The sequence below is a fragment of the Motacilla alba genome, chromosome 14 (assembly GCF_015832195.1).
Source record: "Motacilla alba alba isolate MOTALB_02 chromosome 14, Motacilla_alba_V1.0_pri, whole genome shotgun sequence".
NCBI classification, from domain to species: Eukaryota; Metazoa; Chordata; class Aves; order Passeriformes; family Motacillidae; genus Motacilla; species Motacilla alba.
In genome coordinates, this window is record NC_052029.1 from 7,269,692 (window position 1) to 7,290,814 (window position 21,123).

The window sequence follows — 21,123 nt, forward strand, 5'->3', positions numbered from 1 at the left end:
ACTGTTGAAAAATGGATCCTTCTGGTTATCTAATACAATCATTAATGGGAAAAGAAAGGTCCTTGAAATTCTGAGAAACAAAAGTGCTAGACACAGCTGAAGGAGAGTCCATACTGAAACCTAAAAAAAAAAAAAAAAATCAAGTGCTCTTTAATTTTCAAATCACATTTCCTACAAATTAAAATAAGGGGTTTGTAATAGTGATAATTACCTACTCAGCATCCTTCATCAGTCTCTGAACTCATTTTCTTCAGTCATTACTTGAGTAAAAAAAAAAAATTAAATGGGTCATTTATGGTTTAAATTAATCTCTGCTTTTCCCGGAGTACCTCCTTTGTTCACCTCCAGCTTTAATTACTGAAAAACATTTTGTTTTATAGAAATCTGTAGCAAAATAGATGCATCCTTCATAGTCATCCTATTTCAGGAAGTACAGTGACTGCTATATTAGTGACATCACAGATGGCAAAGTCAATTTTAAGATCTACTTCACATGCAAAACCTGGCACACAATATGAGTGAATGCTAATGTGTAGAAGAGTTCTGTGAAGAGTTTAGTGAACATAAATCATTCTCCAAAGCAGCAAAGATTCTCTGAACCATTGATGCAATTTATTAGGCTGTATTTTGAGGGGAGAGTAGTAGCAGAGTGGGACTCAGGAAGACAAATCAACAAGAGGATTTATATGCCTAATTAATGTACAACTGCCTTTTCCACTTCAGAAAACCTAAGTGGAACCTTGTCCCTTAGAGGACATTTCTGTGGTGCCAAACTTCACTTCATAGCAGAAGCTGCGTCTTTGCAAAGTAATATGACAATGGATTCTCTTTCAGAGTTTTTTTGTAGTCAATCTTTTTCCTTCTCAGAGTAATCTGATGTCACTGTTTATCTCTTTCTATCCAGTTTGTTATATCCTATCAGATGGTGATGTACATGTGCTTCTGAGAAATATATTTGGTTAGAATTTAGGTGAACAAAAAAAATGACACTTTTCTCAAAGAGAATGAAATCTCTTTATAGAAAGAAAGAAAAAGGAGGCATGAGTTTTTTTCAAAACACCCAAATTGCTTGTATGTCACCTGTAATGTAAAAATGAGTTTTTCAAGCCAGAAAAAAAAAAAAGTATGCCTTGAGCAAGGAAACAAAAAGATTCATCCAGTACTTTTGTAACACATTTTGGATTAACCAGTGTAACAGGAAAAGACCAATGCCCTTGTTCTATGCCTAGCTGAAAAATATCAAAGTGCTCTGATTGTTTATTGAATTTTAATACTTGAAAGATTGCTGCTTCTTTGGGGTTTTTTTGACAGAAATAGCAACTGTGGTTAATGATCACCAGGGCTTTTATTTTTCTTATAATAATATGTCATTTATCAGTAAAGAAGGAGAAAGGACCTCAAGAGTCATGCATACAGATACATAAACTAAATACTAAATTTTCTTCCAGTTTTCTGGTTTTGCTTGTACATTAATGGAAAATCCATTTGTTTAAAATAAGAAAAGTCCAACAAGTCCAAATTTGTGACCAAGTTGTGAAATAAATTTAGGTTTAAAACCCTAGATTTTCTTCTTAGACCAAGTCAAATAGTATATACCTGAAACCTGTAGTACTCTAAAAACATACAGATATGTATGTGGATATATATAATAAATAGTTTCTTCAAATCTATTTATATTCCAATTCCCTTCCATTTGTGACTGGACAGCTTGAGCAGCAGGAATCATAAACTTTAAACAGTGGACAAATGCTGCCCAAATCTGATGGCAAAAATTCTGGAGAGTTAAGCCAGAAAGTTCTTATAGTTCAGGATGAGGTGGCAGTCAATCACAAATATTGTACATAATTTTGGAAATGGACACTTGAATTAAAACCTTGATTTTTTTTTTTCACTCAGCTCAAGCCCTGCTGGACTCCTATGCAATTTTTATGTGTCTAGCAGTTTCAATACAAACTCATGACCCAAATATCCATGACTTTTCAGGAGCAGACACTGAATGTGAGATCAAATAATTCCTCCTAGTCTGGCTCTCTCATTCTGTGGAGTCTTTACTAGTCAGGACTTTCAAATCTCCTGGTAGCCCAGGTCTCAATCACTCAATGAAAGGTGCGAGTTCTCAGAGTACCTGAAAATGAAATCTCAGGACACAGAATTCTAAAATCAGAGGCACCCTGAATAAAGTAGAACTCTTGAATATTTGGGAGCACAGAAAATTAACAAGACATCTTAAAAAATGAGCAATAGCTCTAGATAGAACCCGTATCTGTGTCAGAAATTGGAATTCAGTGTGCAAAACAAATTGAGTTAAATAGTGTGTTTAACTCATTACATCAACTTTTATATCTCTCATAGTTACAGTGATTCAAGGAATATATTACAGGTTTCTTGAACAAATGGAGCCTGCCCACACTAAATGAGTCAGATAAAAATCAATTACATAGTGGATTTTTAGCTGTGGAAATAATCAATGTCATCATTGTTCCCTTCCTAGCAACAAAATATTGGTCCTGGTCAACCAATCCCTTTAAGCTGGCTGTGCAAAACATTTTTAATATTCTTGATATTATTTTATGGGCCCTTTGAAAATGGAAGGCCATTTGGTATCAAGGCCAAATATTACAGAGCCTTTTTTTAACATTGCTAGCACTCTTCAGTGCAGTAATTCATTTTTAGTGTAGTAATTCATTTTTGTTTGTATTGAATATCAGACCTTATGTTTTATCATATTCTGTAATGCTTTAGGCTCAGATTGCTAAATTTACTCTAACAACGAAGCCATCCTGGAGTCTCAGCAATGGACAGGACATAGGAGTGTACTCGCAAGAGATACTACTGTAAGTTTTCAGAACTTCCCGATTTTTATCCATTAGCTGTTCTTGGGGAATAAGGGGAGCTGTATCCTATGCCAAACCTTCCAAAACATTGCATCTGCTATCAATGCTGATCTGTTCAAGGACTTACAGGGAGAAAAGATTCTAAAGAACAGACAATACATTGTATGTGCTATTTATTCTTAGCACGAGTAAATCCAAATTCTTTCTAAACAAATACAATTATGTGTAATTCTATCAGGAGGTTTTATAAATTTCCATTATTTTCTCCAACTTATCCCTCAAGGACTCATATATATCAGCAGGCACTGAAAACAGATGTTGATACTGCTGTGTGTATTGTTTACACCTCCAACTTTCATTGGATTCCCTGAATTCCAGATGGCACATAGTCATTCTACTCTATATATAAGATTAAAATGGTTTTGTTTCAAATCTGCATATCTGTCTGTGCATTGTAATTTCAATTGCAATGTTCAGACCAACCTTGTTATATCCTTTTCACCTTTTGTACTGTTCCAGTTTTGTTCTTTGTCATCCTGTCATTTGCTGAGATTAGAAAAACGATTCCCATTCTTCAACCACTGCCTTGACTATTTTGCTCTTTATTTCAATTTCTCAATAGAGATAGTAAATTTTAGAATCATTTATTTGTTTTATTATTACTTTATCTAGGTCTCTCAAGGTGCATACAGTCTTACTTTAAACTGCAGTAAAAAATAAGGTAGAATGTCTGTTACTGGAGTTTTCAGAATTTCCAAGAACTGTAAGTCTTGGCAGCATGATCTAAAGCACACTCCAGTAAGTCTTACGAGATCTGGACTCCACAGATCTGCACTATTCTATTCACAGCCTTTACTAAGCTAAATCTTATATAAGAATTTTATTTTCAATGCCTGCATTTCCCACTTTTAATCTCTTATTTTCAATATACTGCATGCCCTCCCAGAATGGTACATTTCCCTCTGTATGTTCACACTAACTTTATAAAATTAGTAAAACTCTCAATTTATACTCTATAAATAAGAGGAGACACGTGCTACTGTAAATTATTTATTCAGTGTCATTATATTCATGACACTTTGTATAACAAATCAAGTCCTATGACAAAATTCTGATGCTTTATCTAGGCCCCATCTGGAATGAGTCCATGAAAATCTATAATTAAACCAACATAGATCAGTAGTAACTTTGAACGACTTAGTCATAGTAAAATGAGTTTAGCTGTATAGCATTTGGTCCATGCATTTTGGCTTCAAAAATGCATACTTCAAATTTGGCAGAGTAAAGGAAGCAGGAGAGAGCTGAAATCCCCCTCCTGCATACACAGTCCTGATTCTCAGTTCTCACGTTTATAAGCAAATGTTTCTTTATTTCTGCAGATGAAAACACTTCTGCACTCAGGCTGTAAAATCACAAGAAAATGTGTTTAAATTACAAAATTAAAATTGTCGTGGCCTCCTCATTACTGTAAGTAATGCTCAAGGTGATCTAAGATCAAAGGATTCCATTTGAAGAGGAGGCAACATAGGCAGGCACACTCACCAACATCATCACCTAGAAAGAACTGAGCATCCGGAGGCTCATCCATGATCCATCTTGCAAAGACATCAAATACAACAGAATACAAGTACTGACAACAGAATTTTGTAGAGGAGAGCACCCTATATGTCTCTAGAAAAAAAGAGCTATGAAATTAGAGACTTAGATAAATCTAGAAGATCTTAAAATCCCCATCTCTGCCAGGTCTGATTCAATCTTTCAGACATGCATAACTTGACAAGAAACATGGTTGCCTTTAGCAACACATCCAGGTTAAGTAAGACAAAGGTAATTCAGGTGCTGATCACAATCTCACGTCCTTGTGCTCCAGAGCCACACTATGCTGCCTTGCCAAAACAATCTACATTTTTTGGCCTGATCTTGATGTTATTTCACATGCAAACTTAATCCTGACTTTAGCTGAAGTCATGCAGCAGTCATATATTCTGGTTTATAGCTGCTCAGCCCTATTAAGAAAATGGAAAACAAATAGAAAAGGTGAAAAAAAAAATATTTGCATGACTGAGCCAACTGCTCTTATATTAGCGCAAGCAGTTCTACCACGAGACTGTGATAACCCCTTCTTATGATGGTGTTGGGATATTTAGATAGGCTACACCTGAGACCTAAAAATGCACTTTAGTTTTTATTTGCTTAATATACCACATGCTGCCTCATAAAGAGGGGAATTGACAAAAGCTACTTAATAAAAAAGACTTCCCCTAGCGCTTTCCATCTAATGATCTTTAAGCAGTTTACAAGTAGGACTGAAGAAGCTGTTTTTACTTGTGGATAATAATACCTACATTTTACAGATGGAAAAGCCATCTAGCCATAGGAATGCATTTCAGTTGACATTAACCTTACCTAACACGTTGCTGCAGATTTCACACAATTAATAGAGGCACTCAGAACTCTGCATGTTGCACCACACAGAATAATGGGGTCCCAGCTGTTCAACTGGGAAACTGCAACCGTATTGTTGCTCCTGGATGGCTGAGTCAAAAAGGAATTCTAGGTCAGAAGAGATGAAGAAAACATTGCCTTGTAAGGGTCACCCATGTATTTCAGTCATCACCTCACTGTGTAGGTAGGTTCTGACAGGAGCATGAACTGCATGGGCCCTGCTCCGTGCCCTCCACAGTGCCCACAGCCAGGGGCAGGGCAGGGCAGGCGGACCTCGGGGCACCGGCAGCAGGGAGACGCTGGGGCTTTGCTTTCTCTGCACAACTTCTCTTTTCTTTTTCCGAGAGTAGTTGCGGGTGATACCTAAACGCGGGAGCACGTTTAAACACTGACGAAACCTGACGAGAAGAACAACTCATGAAGGAACAAAGGAAGGTTGCCAGTGCCTTTAGACAAGGGGTTACTTCGGTTCGCAGGTTAGGAACAAGCTGAATATGATGTAATCTATTACTTTATTATAATTTATTTAAAGGCCAGCGCATCTTCGGGACAGGTTCCAGCCTAAGCCGCCCCCCACACATGGCTGTGCCGGGAGCCGCCCCGCAGCCCCCCCCGCTCCCAGGGCCACCCCAGGCCAGAGCCGCCCGACCACCGCTTCCCGCCGCTCCCCTCACACCAGGCCCCGCCGCCTCCAGCGCGGCCACAGCGCCCGGGCCTGCGGGGCGTCCCGGTGCGTCCCGGGGCCTCCCGCCCGCGCCAGGCGCCGCCCCCGGCGGAGGCGGTGCCGCCCCCTCGGCGGCCGGGCCCGGCGGTGGCAGCGGCCGGGCGGGCCGGGACGATGGCGGCGGCGGAGAACGTGTTCCTGAGAGCCCGCGGCAGGACTCTGACCGCCTTCAGCCCAGGTACGGGGAGCGCCTGCCGAGCCGCTCGATCGCCTGCGGGCTCTTCCCCGCCGCGTTGCCGGGCGGGAGGGGCGTGCGGAGGGAGGCCCCGGGCTTCCCCGGCGGCGGGAGGAGCTGCAGCCCGGGAGAGGGAGGTGTGGAGCGCCGGGGCCTGGGCTGTCTGCCGGCCAGTCCGTGGCGGCGAACGGGGGACACGGGGGGCACCGGGCGGCCGCAGCGCGGACGGACGCGGAGCTGTGGCCGCCCCGCAGCCCGCGCTGTGCCGGGGCGCACCCGGAGCCGCCCAAGTTTGTCCCCACGCTTTGGCTCCCGTGAAGACGCCAGCAGTGTCCAGCACCGGATTCGTTTTAAAATGCTTGTCGGTGTTGCTGAACCGGGACTCCACAGCCTATGAAAGTGTTGGTGCCAGCACTGTGCTGTCCTGTGTTTGTACCTGTAGGGGTGACCTAGCAGGTTAGCGCTGGGTCACTGTTGGTGCTCAAACGAAAGGCAGCCGTAAGGTGTTTCACAGCTTGGTAAGATGCTGCTTTCCCCGGGGTGCTCAGCCTCGCTCAGGTCAGAACAGGTGCTCCCCTGGCCCTTCCTCGCTGTGCAGAAGTAGCGCTGCGAACCTTGGGCTGCAGCCAGCCAAGGCAGACGTGCTTCCACACCCGCCAGGTGGGTGAGGAGACGAGGCCGAGCCAAAGGTGGCAGCCGCCTGTGACTGCCGGTTCTGGCTTGTGGCTGGACAGAGAGGAGCCCATTTGACACGTTAATGTCTCAGTGTATGCACCTGTTTGTAAAATTCTCCCAAGGATGGAGATTCTACAGTGTGCTGGGGTTTTTCAGGGACACAGCTGTGTTAAGAAATAATTTTCTATGGTCATGTATAGAAGGTCTTCTATTTCTCTGTATTTATGAATTTCAAGTTGTATTGATTTGGTGAGGTCAGCAAGGCTATTTCATCCCATCAATTTTGTGGTCTTTTCTTGGGTTGCACTGGAAATATTTGGCTTTGCTTGTTGCCAAATAAAGAAAAATCACCAACTCAGAGCATGTGAAGTATATGTATACAGCCATTCTGGCAACCTATTAATTGCAGATGGTCTGGTTGGTTTGGAACAGAATGCCTAGCATTTGCTGAGGGGACAGATGGCAGACAAGCCATCTAGTTAAATCAACTATACAGTGAAATTTTGACAAAAGGAGTGTTCAACAGCGGTGTAAAAATTCCTGAGTAAAAGCTGTATGTAACTCCTTCTTGAAAATTTCCTTAAACATGGAAGAAAACATCATTTGGGAATCTGTTTTCCAAGTGTGCTTCTTTCTTCTGAAGTGTCCTTGTTTGGAATTCTTTAAATATTAGTTAATATTTTTCTTACCAGTTGGTTTCTTTTAATCTTGTTCAGGATTTATCAGGCTATCATAGTCCAGCTACCATCTTCGGGTGCAGTATTTTTTGTAAATAATTTACTTGCGTCTTTCTTAAGAGGCTAAAGTTCAACACAACGTTTTAATAACTAAATTATTAGGAAAAAAAAAAGAGAACCAAGGGCTGTTAAAACTGAGGCAAATTTTCATGCAGTTTAAGACAAAAATCAGTTATCTCTGTTTTGTTGATTTTCTTAATCTTAAGGTTTCACTCCTGTTAAACATGTATCCACATTTACTGCCACTGCTGTGGCTTGGCATACTGTTTCCTTTTAAGGTTTGAAAGCCACTATTGAGAGCTAAATTTCCTTCCTTTCTTCCTACCATTTCTGCAAAGTCCCTCTTCCCTACTGGTAAATTGTTCAGTCTGCTTTTACGTGATGTGGAGGTTATACCTGTAACCTGCTCTCCTCTGCCCTTGATGGGGGACATGTGCATGAGGAGCTTGAGGTGAGGGATTGAAATTATCCATATAATCAATGAGGCACAGTAGTAAACAGTGTATAAATACCCTACCTGATTGGCAAGAGACCTTTGTATGGTTTGACTTTACTTTGTAAAATAAGTTATCTCTTTTATGCCCATGTGAAACTTTCCTTCAGCTGTCTACTCCTTCTATTAGTGTTTGAGTGAAGAAACAGAACCATATGTTTGGGTAAATGCTGTCTTCACCACTTCTCTCCAGAAGTCAGGGAGTTATTTGGGTTTTGGTTTTTTTGGGTTTGTTGGTTTTTTGGTTTTTTTTTGGTCCTGGGTATGTCAGTAGCATGCTGTGCAAAGAATTTCTGTGGAAGTGGTGGAACACTTTTTTCAAGTAACTAAACAAGTGATAGTTCTGTCAGTTTAACTGGTTGAGAAGTGTCTGTTTGAACCTGTCTTTTGCTAGTTTTAGTTGATTGTTCCAAAACCTTTATGTGGCACAGGCAAATAACCAGTATTGCATCCTCACAGTCTCAGTTCCACATGTGATTTTGTGTTCCTTTGTCATGCCTCCCTCACCAATCTTGTACATACTCTCAAAGTTTATTCAATTACTTCCAATATTTTCATTTTGCTCTGTTCTCTATTCCTTTACAATCTCTGATTTCTTGCCATTTTTGAATGTTGAGGTGGCTTCTTGGTAGCACTTGGTAAAAATCATATGAAGTTGGTGGTGTTTTCCCCACGTGCACTATGCTGCACTTTTTTGCACAAAGTTCATCCTTTTTCGAACACTCACTGCATAGGAAATCTCTCTTCAGCTCTTCACAACCAGGCCTGATTTTCATGCTGTCAAATGGCTTAATTTTAGCAAATTCCACTTCCTTGCTGTTCAGTTGCTGTGACAGATTGTTTTGAGTTTGTTGAACAGTATGTAGGTCCTAGTACAGATCCAGGTGGCATCTGGGTGTCTTGTCCATTTTTGTTTTTCTTACCAGTTTTCTGTGCATGCAAGGACTTCATTTTGTATTTCCAGGCAGCTTGGCTTCCCTAAGAGTCTTTGGTGAGTTACTGTTCGATGCCTCGTGGAGATGGGATCAAGTGGATCTCCCTTGTCCCTGTAAAAGCTGTTGATTTACTCTTTCTGAAGAATCAGTAAACACAGGAGCCACTGTCTTGGTTAGTGCTTCCATCACTTGTCTGTACAGATGCCGCTTTTGTAGTCAGTTGTTACCTTTAAATGTAGATGTGATAGTGGCCACCTCCCTGTTCCTTTGGTGCAAGGGCAGGTTTAAGGATAACTCCCCAGAAGTTCGCTGGTTTTCACTTTTGAGGGGTTCTGTGGATGCCACCTAATCTGAGTGGTTTGTTAGTGCCTGTGTCTATTTGTTGAATCATCTACTGGTATTTTGATTTGAAACAGATCTGATGTGCTGTCTCTCAAAGGAAGTATCGCATTAGATCTTCACAAGTGGATGCATGTGGATACAAAAATGTACCTTGTTTTTCTTCTTTTCAGCCTTTCCTTTGGGGTGCATCTCGCATGTCTGGAACATCTGTTAGTGACTGTATGGCAGACTACCTGCTCCTTATTCCTGTACAAAGTGCTTTATTAGTTCTCAGTTTTATGCTGTTTTCAGTTCTTCACATTTTTTAGCTTGACTTCTTGGACTTCAGTATCAAACCTTTTGGTGTATAAAATCTTTCCTGTTGTTTTTATTTGAATACTTTAGCTTTTCAAAGGATGCTGACCTGCTCTTACTAGCCTCCTTATCGCTGTTACTTAAGTAGTTTAGACAGTCTGGATTCTTTTTGGTCTTTCTGAAGTCGTTAGTAAATGCTGTGCATATGGTCTGAGCCTCTGGGATAGTGTCTTTGAATAGTTTCCATGCTGCCTTCAAGGATTTTTGCACTTTTTAAAAGCATCATAATTATATATGATTCGCCTTCCTTTGAAATTAAATACAACCGCAGTTGATTTCTTGCTTTCAGAGTGTTAGATCTTGGCACATTATGATTACTGTTCTGGAGCTCTTCAACAGTAATATTTTTGTGCACTGATCAGAACTGCTTCCCAGCTTGCATATTCCATTCCCAGTACTGTCTCCAACTCTCATATGGATTAGGGAAATTTTTACGTGGGTTTTGAGAAACTTTCTGTGACTTCACCTTGTCATTATGCAAGCCACCCCCCTTCACACCTACAGCTCTGGGCTGTAAAGTTTTTGTAATGAGTTTACATGTTAAATTTGGGGGTGGGCATAAGGCATGACTAGAATTTAGCTTCTGAAGCCCTCAGTACAAATAAACTGTGTCTGAGGGGGCATTTCTTACCTTGATAGTTATCTAAGAAGTTTAAAACTATGTCCTTTGATAACAGTTGCACTGTCTTTCTTTGAGGAACCATATTCTGTCATTTAGTGTTTCTGCTGACAGTATTTTTGTAGTGCATAATTTCTAGAATAATTACTCTTTTAAAAGTTTTTTTTTTCTCTGAAAATGTATTTTAATGCCTGTTTTGAAGGATTTTTTTTTCCCCTGGTACTTAAAAATGTCATAATTCATGAAGGTTGCCTTGGTCATTCAACAGAACCTTCAGTAGTCATATCTTTGGTAGACTCCCAGGTACATGTGGGAAAGAACCTGCTGAAAGACTTGCACATTTCTTTAGACTGAAATCTTTGGTATTTAGGCATACAAAAATAAGGAGTTTTCTAAGCCACATCTATTGATAATATTTTAATATATAACAAGGAATTATTAAAAATGTAGCACAATTCCTTTATTGGTTTTCAAGCTATTTCAGGACTGAGAGTAATGGAAACAAATTGTTGCTGTTCGTGTTGTCTATGATGTATACATTCTGACTTCACTTCAGAGATTCCGTTTTCCTTCCTGCATAGACCTTCTTTGGAAAACCAAGGTTGTGCTTCCTTTTCAATTTTACCCAGGAAAAGAATCACAGGCACACTTTTGTAGGCAGAGACGACTCAGGGCAGGGAACTATGTCCCTATGTCTGGTGTGCTCTGATTTTCAGAGCAGTGGTATTGTTTCTCCTGTCAAACCCAAGATGACAATGAGGACATTTTTGTATTTGTTACTGCCCGTGGTGGGCTGAGCAGGCACTGGAGATGTGTGCACGTCCAAACTGCTCTGACACAGTGGTGTCTAAAGAGAGATTACGGACAGGAGTAACTTTCCATAACTGATTTGTTTCCATTAAATCCTGCAGAGGGTAGAGGAAGAAGAACACCAATATACTGCTGAACCCAACCAATGCACTTATAAAAAATCCCACCAGGGAAATACTGGAAATCCCACCAGGATCCACAATCCTATGTGCCTGTCAGAGGCCAGTGGTTTCTGTGAGCAATCTCAATAGATGTGTTGGTGATCCTTGGAGATGGGGAGAGAAAAGAGATGTGAAACTAGGAACAGCAAAAGGGGAAGAAATGAATGCACAGCAAGAGATTAGCTATTGTCCTTTAGAAGTTGGGAGATTCAGCTGAAATCTCACTTAAATCCTTGAATTATCTTTTTGCCTGTGATCACAATACTGGCTGAGGTTTTCTCTGGTGAGCTGCTGCTGACTTCTTTGGTCCTTCACAGAATTAATTCTTAGATAAAATTAGAAGCTGGCACTTTTTCAGCCAATGTTGCTAAAAATACATTGCATTGATCCTCTGTCTGTACCTTGGCATTCATGGGAGCAGAAAAAGAGTAGGAAGCTATGGAAACTGAGGCATAACGAGATGTATGAAGTTGGATTTCTTCTGTGGCCATCAGCTGTGCATTTAAGGAGGTCTGGAACCAAAACTGATTTGAAATAATAGTTTTCTGTTGTTTGGTGTGTAAGAAAGAGCAGCTCCACTGACATTGTTTGTCCTTCAGAAATGGAAACCATATGTACCTCAGTTATCAGAGAAGTCTCAACTTTGTTCTGCATTTGTTTTTCTTATGGTAAATGCTGAGAATCGCAAACAGCTTCAATGTCTGTAGGGATGAAGAGCCAATTTTCAGGCATTCTCAGCTTCATTCAATTTTGTGATGGAAGAGAGAGAACAGAAAAAATATTAATTGAATCCCAATCTTCTGTTGCTTTACCTAGCATGCACTTCATCTAATACAACTACATAGCTCATCCAAAGGCTTGAAAATTCAGACTCCTAGTGAGAAGGATGCCTTTATTGTTATTCCCACAGAAGTAATTTGCTACATTTGAAGGGATGATAGCCATTGTACACATTATTAACTGAAACCTTCAGAAGTAGCAGCTGGGACCTGGATCATGACTAGAGGCTTGCTGCAAAAGCAGCTGTTGGCCCTCCCACCACTTGTACCAAGTGGAGTTTGTTAGTTCCCCTCTGCCAGGCTTGGGCAGACCCCCAGCATGGGAGCGGGATGATGCCCCTGAGCACTGTTCTTGAGATCCGGTGCAAAGACCAGAGAAAGGGCTCAAGCAGGGGCTTGTGGGGCCTGACGTACAGGGCAGACAAGGTTCATTTGCTTGCTCACAGTACCTGTTCTGTGGGTAGCTGAATCGAGAAATGAACAAGCAGCTGGTGAGGGGGAAAAGGAGGGTACAGAGTAACAATCTGAACAGGGTCCATTGATGAACCGTTTCATTGATTGTAAGGCAGGAGGCTTCTGGGTCCATCTGTGGTAGTGGAAGATGCTTTTCCCAGCTGTTTCTCGTTGCCACCCTCTTACCATATCGGTTTGTTGGAACGGCTCTCATGCAGACCTAGTCCTGGGGTTTTCAGCAGGATTAGTGAAATTGCACCAGTAGCAACACTTGAAACTTTAGCTGGACTAGTGTCACGGCTTGCACGGATGAGGAAAAACTTGCAAGAACAACTCTGAAGACAGACCAGTGAGGGCACTCAAGAGTTACCTCCTGGATTTGCTGAATTCAGAACAGGCTTAAGATTGGTGCCAGGTGCAAGTTCACACTAGTGGTGTACTTATACAGCTCTAATCATGATATTCTGGTTTTATATTTATAGTCCTTAAAGCGCATTCCTGATTTTAAGAAAAAAGTTGAGTTGTAAATTTAAACAATGTCCTCATGTTATTTTGTCCCCATATACTTTTGTTTCATAGGAAACAAAAGCAGTGAGTAACAATAGATAATAAGCTAATGGAATTTGGTTTAAGTACTAAGGTTATTTGTTTTTATTGTTTCTGGTTGGAGTGATCAAATAACAAGACAAAGGTAGAAAATATTTTTTCAACCATACTGTTACTTTTGTAACTATTTGATAAGTTAATGAATACCACAGAAATAGCTATTGACTGAATTATTTGACTAAGAGCAGTTAACTAAATGACCATTTTAAGTAAATGTTATTTATGTAGCCCTGATTGCTGGCCCTCTTCTGATATCCCTGCTTCACTTTCTTCATTTTATCTTTTTCTTTCCTACAGGAGAATATAGCACATACCTTTGCATCATTTTCAGTTCCTTTCTTTTTTCACCTCCTATCTCCTTCCTTTTCTCCCCACTCTTCACCACCTCCACCCCTGCATCTTCTGTTTCTCCTTTCTTCTGCCATTTCTTGATTCTGTCTGTGTACTGAACTTCTCTTTTTGAAATTCATCTTATCAGTCTCTCTCTTTGCCTCACATGACCATCACTCACCCACTCAAACCAGAGCATCTGTGCACAGTCTTAGAAACATTCAGGTATTTGAAACCTAGAGAGTTACTGTATTGGCATGAATATAAGTCAGGAAAATAAAATATTCCTGAAACATAAATTAGAATAACCCCTAGTCTGGCTTTCCCACCTGCTCCCTGGCAGTGTATTGTCTGCTTGCCAGACCTGTGTATGTTCAAGTTTCTTTCTGAAGCTCCCTGGGAGCTGGGCCAGCCCTGCTGCCTGTGCCACCCAGCCAGGACCGCTCCAGGTGCTGCAGCTGCCTGTGGCCACCACGCACCATTGCTGGGCTCTGAAAGCATAACACAGTCTGCTCGTACTTGAAACACAGTCTCTAAAAACAAATGCTAGCTCTTTTTCTAAGTCTCTGTAAAAATAAATAAGTGTTAGTAGTTATATTTTACTTAGGCTACTATGGTAAAAATACTGGCTTCAGATTAAACAATACACACCAAGTAGATTTTGCTCAGCATTGATTTATCAGTACTGTCTATCAGGAAAAGGAACAGGTATTAGTAGTCCTGCCATATTGTCCAAAGGTTTGATCTTTTGTCCTCGTTTAATGAGTAAATTGTGCCAGTCCTCCAAACCAAGTTCCTGTTCCAGACATTCCTTTTTTTCATTTTCGTTTTGTAGGGGTCATAAAGGGCTTCTGATGCAAGCTTCCTTAACTGATTTTTTTTCCTATAGCTTTCTATCTATAAGAACTGTAAGTTGATTTCTCTGCATAGACAGTGCCTTTACTGCATCATGTAAGCTGCTTTTATGGCAACTGTATTTTTTTCATGCAAGTCATAAAATAAAACCCTAAATTATTTTTGGCATTCAGCTGGTTCCATAAGGCTTATACTGCAAACTCATGGCTAGATAGATCATTTCACTTCTCTGAACAGTTGTGTAACTTGAAGAGTAAATTTTACTTCAGAATTAAAAGCCAATGAGTGGCTAGAAGTTTCTGTCTATAAAATACATGATTATTATTTAGAGTAAGTCAGTGCTGGTATATAAATAATTTTTTTTAGAAATGAAATGTTACTTTAACTAAAGTGCAGAAGCTTTCATTTGGAAAACCGATCTGATGCCATAGCAACAGATGACAATTACAAGCAGCTTCCAGGAGTTGCCTACATTCCTCATCCTTCACTCCGGCCTATCCATATCCATATCTGAACTCTCTCTTCTAACCTTCCTTGGAAGAAACACACTCCCCTTCTTGCAAAGTGTGAAGCTTCAGTTCTAGAGCTTGTGGAAGGAAATCAGAAGTACATCCATGTGTTGAACATGCTACTTCTCTACTCTTACTAGAAGACCATTTGCCTCAAAATGGATTTCAGATCAGACTGGCATGATATGAGACTATATTTACAGATTATATTTTAATTTTAAATAATTTGTATATTTTCTTTTTAGATACAACTGTAGATGGATGTAGTCTGTAAATTTTAACAGTTTAAATGCTGTTTAAAAACCTCCAATAACAGTAAATGTATTAAGCCAAATAGAGCTGTCAAAACTAAAATATTCAGGTTGCAAATGAATGCATATAGTCAGCTGGAGAAACCACAGTGTACTGGTGTTTGTACTTCAATTCCAGCTTGAGACATAAGTGTAGGAAACAGGCTAGCCATTTTTGTTTTAAATTTGTAGCCAACTGTTGTTTTATTTGCCCAGTGTTGAGATTTTTTTCTTCCAAAAGGGCTTGTACTCCTATACGTCACCCTTTCTTTGTTGTACTTGGTATTACAATACTAGAGAAAGACGTATACCAAAAATGGTACCAGTACAGATTCTGTCCTACCCTCTGCCTACACTGACTATCAGTGGAAATTTGTTTCTGAGTTCTCACCTTTTTGTCATAGGTCTTGGGAGCAATTGTGGCAGCATTAAATTTGGATTTTCACTGTTGCTGATGATTCTGATGTTGCTGGATGTAATGTTTGCTGACCTTGGTCCTGTTGAGTGGCTTCAGTTCTGACTCCAAAGAATGTGCTACATCCAACTTTTCTCTAAAACTACGAGAACAAAAAAGCATGTAACTCCTTAATAATTTAAGAAAAAGTCTACTGGAACCATAAAATGTGCAACTTGCGTATGTTTTAACTTGTTAATTAAAGAAGCAATAATTGGAATCTTAAAAGAGTCAACTGAAATCTAATGTTACACACTTTGCTGTGTTGTAGTCTTGTAATTTCCAGCACTACTTGCTGAATTCTTCACATACTTCTCCTCTAATCAGTCTGTAATTACTATGTGGTATAATTAGATTATAATACTTTCGTTTATTACAACTGTACATTAGAGGAAAATTTTGTACTTCTGCCTTTATATTTGTCCTGTATGAATGAGTACAGAATTCTGTAGGAGCATTAAAGCAGTGTCAACCTACTGAGGTGAAGAACAATCAATTTAATAATGCGTGGAAGCTTTCATTCTCTTTTAAGTGTCTCTACTGGGTTTTTTTTCCCTTTTTTTTCTTCTTAGATGCTGAGTACCAATGGAAGGGGCCCTTCTACTTCATCCAAGGAGCAGATCCTCAGTTTGGACTGATGAAAGCTTGGACACATGGAGACACTGATAATGGAGATGATGAATGGGGAGAAGAAATTAAATTAGCAGAGCAAGCAGTGCAGGCCATTAACAAACTAAACCCTAAACCCAAGTTCTTTGTGCTATGTGGAGACCTTGTCCATGGAATGCCAGGTAAGATGATTAAAAGTGCAGAATGGAGGTAGTAACTCCATTTTTTTATATTTCAGATTGGCAGTAAGGCTAATTTAGTTGACTTCAAAATTGTCTTTCATAAGTATCATTAGTATTACTTCCTGTTTTGATATTTTTGGGGAAAAAAACTATGATTTGTAGATGATTCTTGAGATGTTATTTTGATTTTTTCATCTGACTTTGTGTAGCGTTCATCTTACAGCTGTACATTCTTTAATTAATTGCTTGCTTTGAGATGACAAGGAGGGCTCTAGCCACTGGGGAAAACTAATGCCAAGAAAATAGCAAAAACTAGATATGGCTTTTTGAGTACCTAAAGTGAGTAAGGCTCAGAGAATTCTGTCGATTTCTAGCGCTTAATAGATTCAAATATTTAAGTTTTTAAAATGCTAAAGGTCAGTGAGTTTGAGCTCTAGCAACTCTGCCCTGTGGTTGTGGGACTCTGAGCTCAGTGGGTTTCTTTGTACACTGAGAGGAAGAACAAAAAACCATCCAGAAAGGTGAGTTACAAGAAAGATAAGTACTTTTCTGGGAAGTGAAATTAGACGTGGTGTTACCTGCTGAGAAGTGGTCTGGAAAGCAGATCTGAGCACGGTGTCCCACATTTGTTAGCCCTGATAAGCAGCAGAGCTGCAGACAGCCCTGGCTCTGTCACTGCCAGCACCACAATCCACCCAGAGAGCCTGCAAACATCCTGTGCCTTGTGCTCCACTCTCTTCACACTCCACCTGCACCTGAGGAGCTGCTTCCCAGCCCTTGCTCACACAGCAGGGCTTCAAGCACGTTGGAGACCTTTCACTAATTCCTTCAGTGTCCCACAATGTTAATTTTAAGACTTTAGCTGTCAAAGTGATTGACAGTATTTGTAGGCTTTCTTTTGATCAGAACACAGTTTTGCTGAAAGAGTGGGAAAGTGTAAAAAACAACAGATTTAAGCTTGATTGAATCTACTGCGTAACACCTCAGTAGCTTGACCATGAAGTATGCCATGCTGCGGTTTTATTGGCTTACATGCTTCCATAGATTTTGGAATCATCTTCCTATAGCAAAATTTTAATAAATGTTTTGATTAGGACTTCTAATTTGTGTAGGTGTTCCAAATATTTTGGTTTCAGTATCTCTTGAAAGAAAAGTCAGGACAAATAATAAGTGTTATACACCCTGTTGAAAGGGATCTTTTGCTCTAAAAATTTAGATAATCCAGGAGGCTAAGTTAGTTTCTGTTTGCCTGGATATTTCTCAAATACTCATAAAACAGTGCAAAGTTCTGAGTACTTTTGTCTTCAAACAACATTATGCTAAGGCTTCTCTGTTGGTAGAGTTTAAGTGTGAACTAGAGAGCCAGCAATCTTCTGACTTCCACTGGGCACTGAATGGCTGGATACAGTAAGTCTTGTGTATGATACTTCTGGTATTTGGTTGGGGTTTTTTATTTTCTAGCAATGGTTCTCTGTAGTCATTATTGTCCCTTTTGCCAGTGTATGTCTCAGACTTAGTAATGTTTTAAATACAAACCTGTCAGGGCTTTGCAAAACATTAGCATTATTCATTTTGCTAATAGACATGTGAAGGAAACTGAGTGGATTGTACTGGTGAGATCACCTACATTGTGTGATGGATATGCTGTGTCTTGTATAAATATTTGAAGCTGCCTCGTGCAATTTCCAAGAAATTGCAAGAGAGAGCAGTTCATTACTCAGTAAACTTAAGGGTCTTTTCCAGGCTAAATGATTCGATGATTCTATGATTGCCTCACTTGAGCCACCATATTTTAACTTCTCTAATAATTTCTTGGTGATTGAAATTATGCTAATAGTTTTCAAGCCTGTGTTATCATGTAGTTATATAAAGTGGTTAAGGAAATGCACTATTAAAAGGATTGGTAGAATATTCAGCTGGAACAATTACTTACTTCATTATTGCCTTTGTGTTTATACAAATGGCTTGCTCTGCTGTGTGTTGATAAACATAAAAGTACAATTTAACCATTAAGTTGTACATAAAAGGACAATTTTACAGCCCTTTGTCTTTCTATCTAAACTGATGACAGAGATAACAGTGACTTGCTCTGTGGTGCAGATGCCTGTGGATTAGCAGTCTTGAACTAGTTGCCTAAAAGGACAGGGAGATTATACAGCTTTTTAATCAATTCCTGTTGGTAAAAAGTGAGTAGGCAATGCAGATCTTCCTCTCTTCTCTTAAAACATTTTATCATGGAGTTGTAAGGGTAGAGTTTTTGATGGACTGTTTTAAAGCATGCACTGTAGCCATTTAGCTGAACCAGTGTTGAAGCCTTTTGCAAAGGAACTCCAAGAAATCTCAGAATTCCAGCAGCTAGAAGTGATGAACAGAATCCTGATCAGCTGGGAAGCAATCAGGCACAGCACTTGGAATCCATTACAGATGTCATTAGAGCAACGAAGTAATCATGTCTTGGTATTTAGCTGCTGATTAAAAGTAGTTTGTACTCTGAATATTATTTCCAGAAGTTTTTCTTGATTACATAATCAGAATAGGATATCTATTCTTGGTAACACTAATATTGTGGTACAATCACATCAAGGATTTTAAGTGTTACCTTATAGTGCAACTATCTCACTGAATATAGTTTCTATGAACTCGATTATTAGACTTAGATACACCATGACAATGAAGGACTTCCTTCTGAAGGCATTTGTGTGCATTAAGTATAATATGATTTAATATGACAAAAATGGTAATCTGTAAAATACTGTTGATCAGATTATGTGTTTATTTGACTGCATTTTTCTAAAACTCTGGAAATTGATTTCTAAAAATGTTACTGTTCTCATGTAAAGTTGCAACGTTCTGTTGGGTTTTATGAAAACTTCCCGTATTATTCTGTTACCAATACACCTGGAGCCCAGCAGTCCAGTTCCTGTCCAACAGCCATCTTGTTCTCCACTCATCCAGACTGCAACATCCCAGCTCCACAGCCCTTTGATGATTACAGGGCAGTGCCTCACAGTGACATCAGCCAGCACTCTCAGTACACTTGGATTCATCCCGTCAGTCCCATGGGATAGCCTGGGTTGAAACTTTACAGCAGATGCTGGTTCCATCCCTAGTGTTTCCTGTGCTCCATTAGCTCTGGGGGAATGTTTCAGTGCAGGGAAGCAAAGGAAGCTCTGCGTACCTGCTGCTTGTCACTGCCTCACACAGCAGTGGGCTGAATTTTCTTTATTGTTTTATTGCTAAAGTAGCAGTAGAAGCTTTTGCTGCCTTCTGCTAGTTGCAGCCCTCAGAGCACTTTTCCTGACAGCAGCCCTGCATACCCGGGTACTTTTTCAGTATTCTTTCTTTCAAGTGTGTCTTTGCTTCCATTCCCTTTTATGTCCTTTTTTCATTGGTTCTCAGGCATGAGTTCCTCATTTATCCAGATCATTCTCCTTATAGCCTACATTTTTCTCTCTCCTTCTGCCTTCCATGAGTATCCAGAAGGACCATTCTTGTGTTCCTAGGACCTTGTCTTTGGACACTGTCAACCCTCTCAAACTCTTGCTTTCAGAACAGCCTCACACAGGATCCTGTAGCTGATCCCTGAATAAGCCAGTGTGTCATGAGGCCCCAGATGTGCTCTCTGCCTTTCCTGCTTCCCTCAGGATCTGGAACTCCACTTTGGAGGCTGCTACGGCCAAGGCTGCCAGGATTAACACACCCCCCAGCACTCCTGTGTTTGTGAGTAGAAGGACCAGGAGAGCGGACCCTGGTTGGCCTGTCTGTCGAGGGATTGTCCCAGACTGCCTCCTGGGTTCCAGATCTCCTGGATTGCTGTCAGCAGGTATCCCATAAGACCCAGGGCGATCTAGAGACTTTTTCAAGTTGCTCATAGGAGGCTTAATCCATTCTTTTGCCCTTTTTGGGTGGTCTGTAGCAAAATCCCACCTTTAGTGGCTGAGCTCTTCCCCGATCCTGACTCAAGTTCAATGAGGCTGGTGTCTGTTCCATAGAATAGTGCCCTCCAAACATGGGGCAAACTCCCCCAGCTTCTTTCTTGCTTGTCCTCCCTGTTCCAGTTTAACATGAACCTTGTGCTTCCTTCTCCATCTCATACCTCGAGTGTAGATTGGTGTCCAGGAAACAGCATCAGCATTTCAGCACCTTTTGTTACAGCTGCAGAGAATTCTGCTGTTGGCAGCCAAGGTCACCCTCTGAAGCCACTGAGAAACACTGACTGTGAAGCTGAGAATCCAGCAACTATTTTTAAGTGGCCGAATTCCTTCAGAGAAAATTGTTTAACTGCATTTTTTTAATGATGCTACTGCTATCAGCAACTTGATAGTTCTAGCCAAGAAAGTTATTTATGTGATGTATTTAGTCCAGGTGTTTAATTTTTTTTTCATTAATTGTTCTGGCTACATAGGTAAAAGAACAAGACAGCAAGTCTCTTTCAAACTTACTTAGCTCTGACTGTAATAAAATATAGCTGTTTAGAGACTAAATGAAACGAGACTTGTCTAATAATGTGTATAATCACAAAAAACCTGATAGAACTTGATTAAGCTTGATCTGTTACCAGTGTGATAATGGATCAGTGAGCGAGTAATGTTTGTGCTTGCAGTTTTAAATTAATTTGTGTGTATATGTTAATTACAAGAAATCAAAATCACTGGAATTTACTATTACAGCACTTGAAATACACTGTGAACACTTGTACTAATTATTTTAGTTAATGTGAAGGTATAATAATCTGTAATATACACATTCCCT

At 40.1% G+C, this 21,123-nt stretch overlaps 1 protein-coding gene across 1 annotated transcript in view; it reads left to right on the plus strand.

The window, feature by feature from the left end:
- The first annotated feature begins 5,862 nt into the window (after positions 1 to 5,862).
- The window catches only part of CPPED1 (calcineurin like phosphoesterase domain containing 1), a 39,467-nt gene continuing 24,206 nt past the window's right edge, over positions 5,863 to 21,123 (plus strand). Inside the window, 2 exon segments of the mRNA XM_038151264.1 lie at positions 5,863 to 6,181; positions 16,153 to 16,371. Coding sequence (XP_038007192.1) covers positions 6,118 to 6,181; positions 16,153 to 16,371 — 283 coding nt within the window. The 5' untranslated portion in view covers positions 5,863 to 6,117.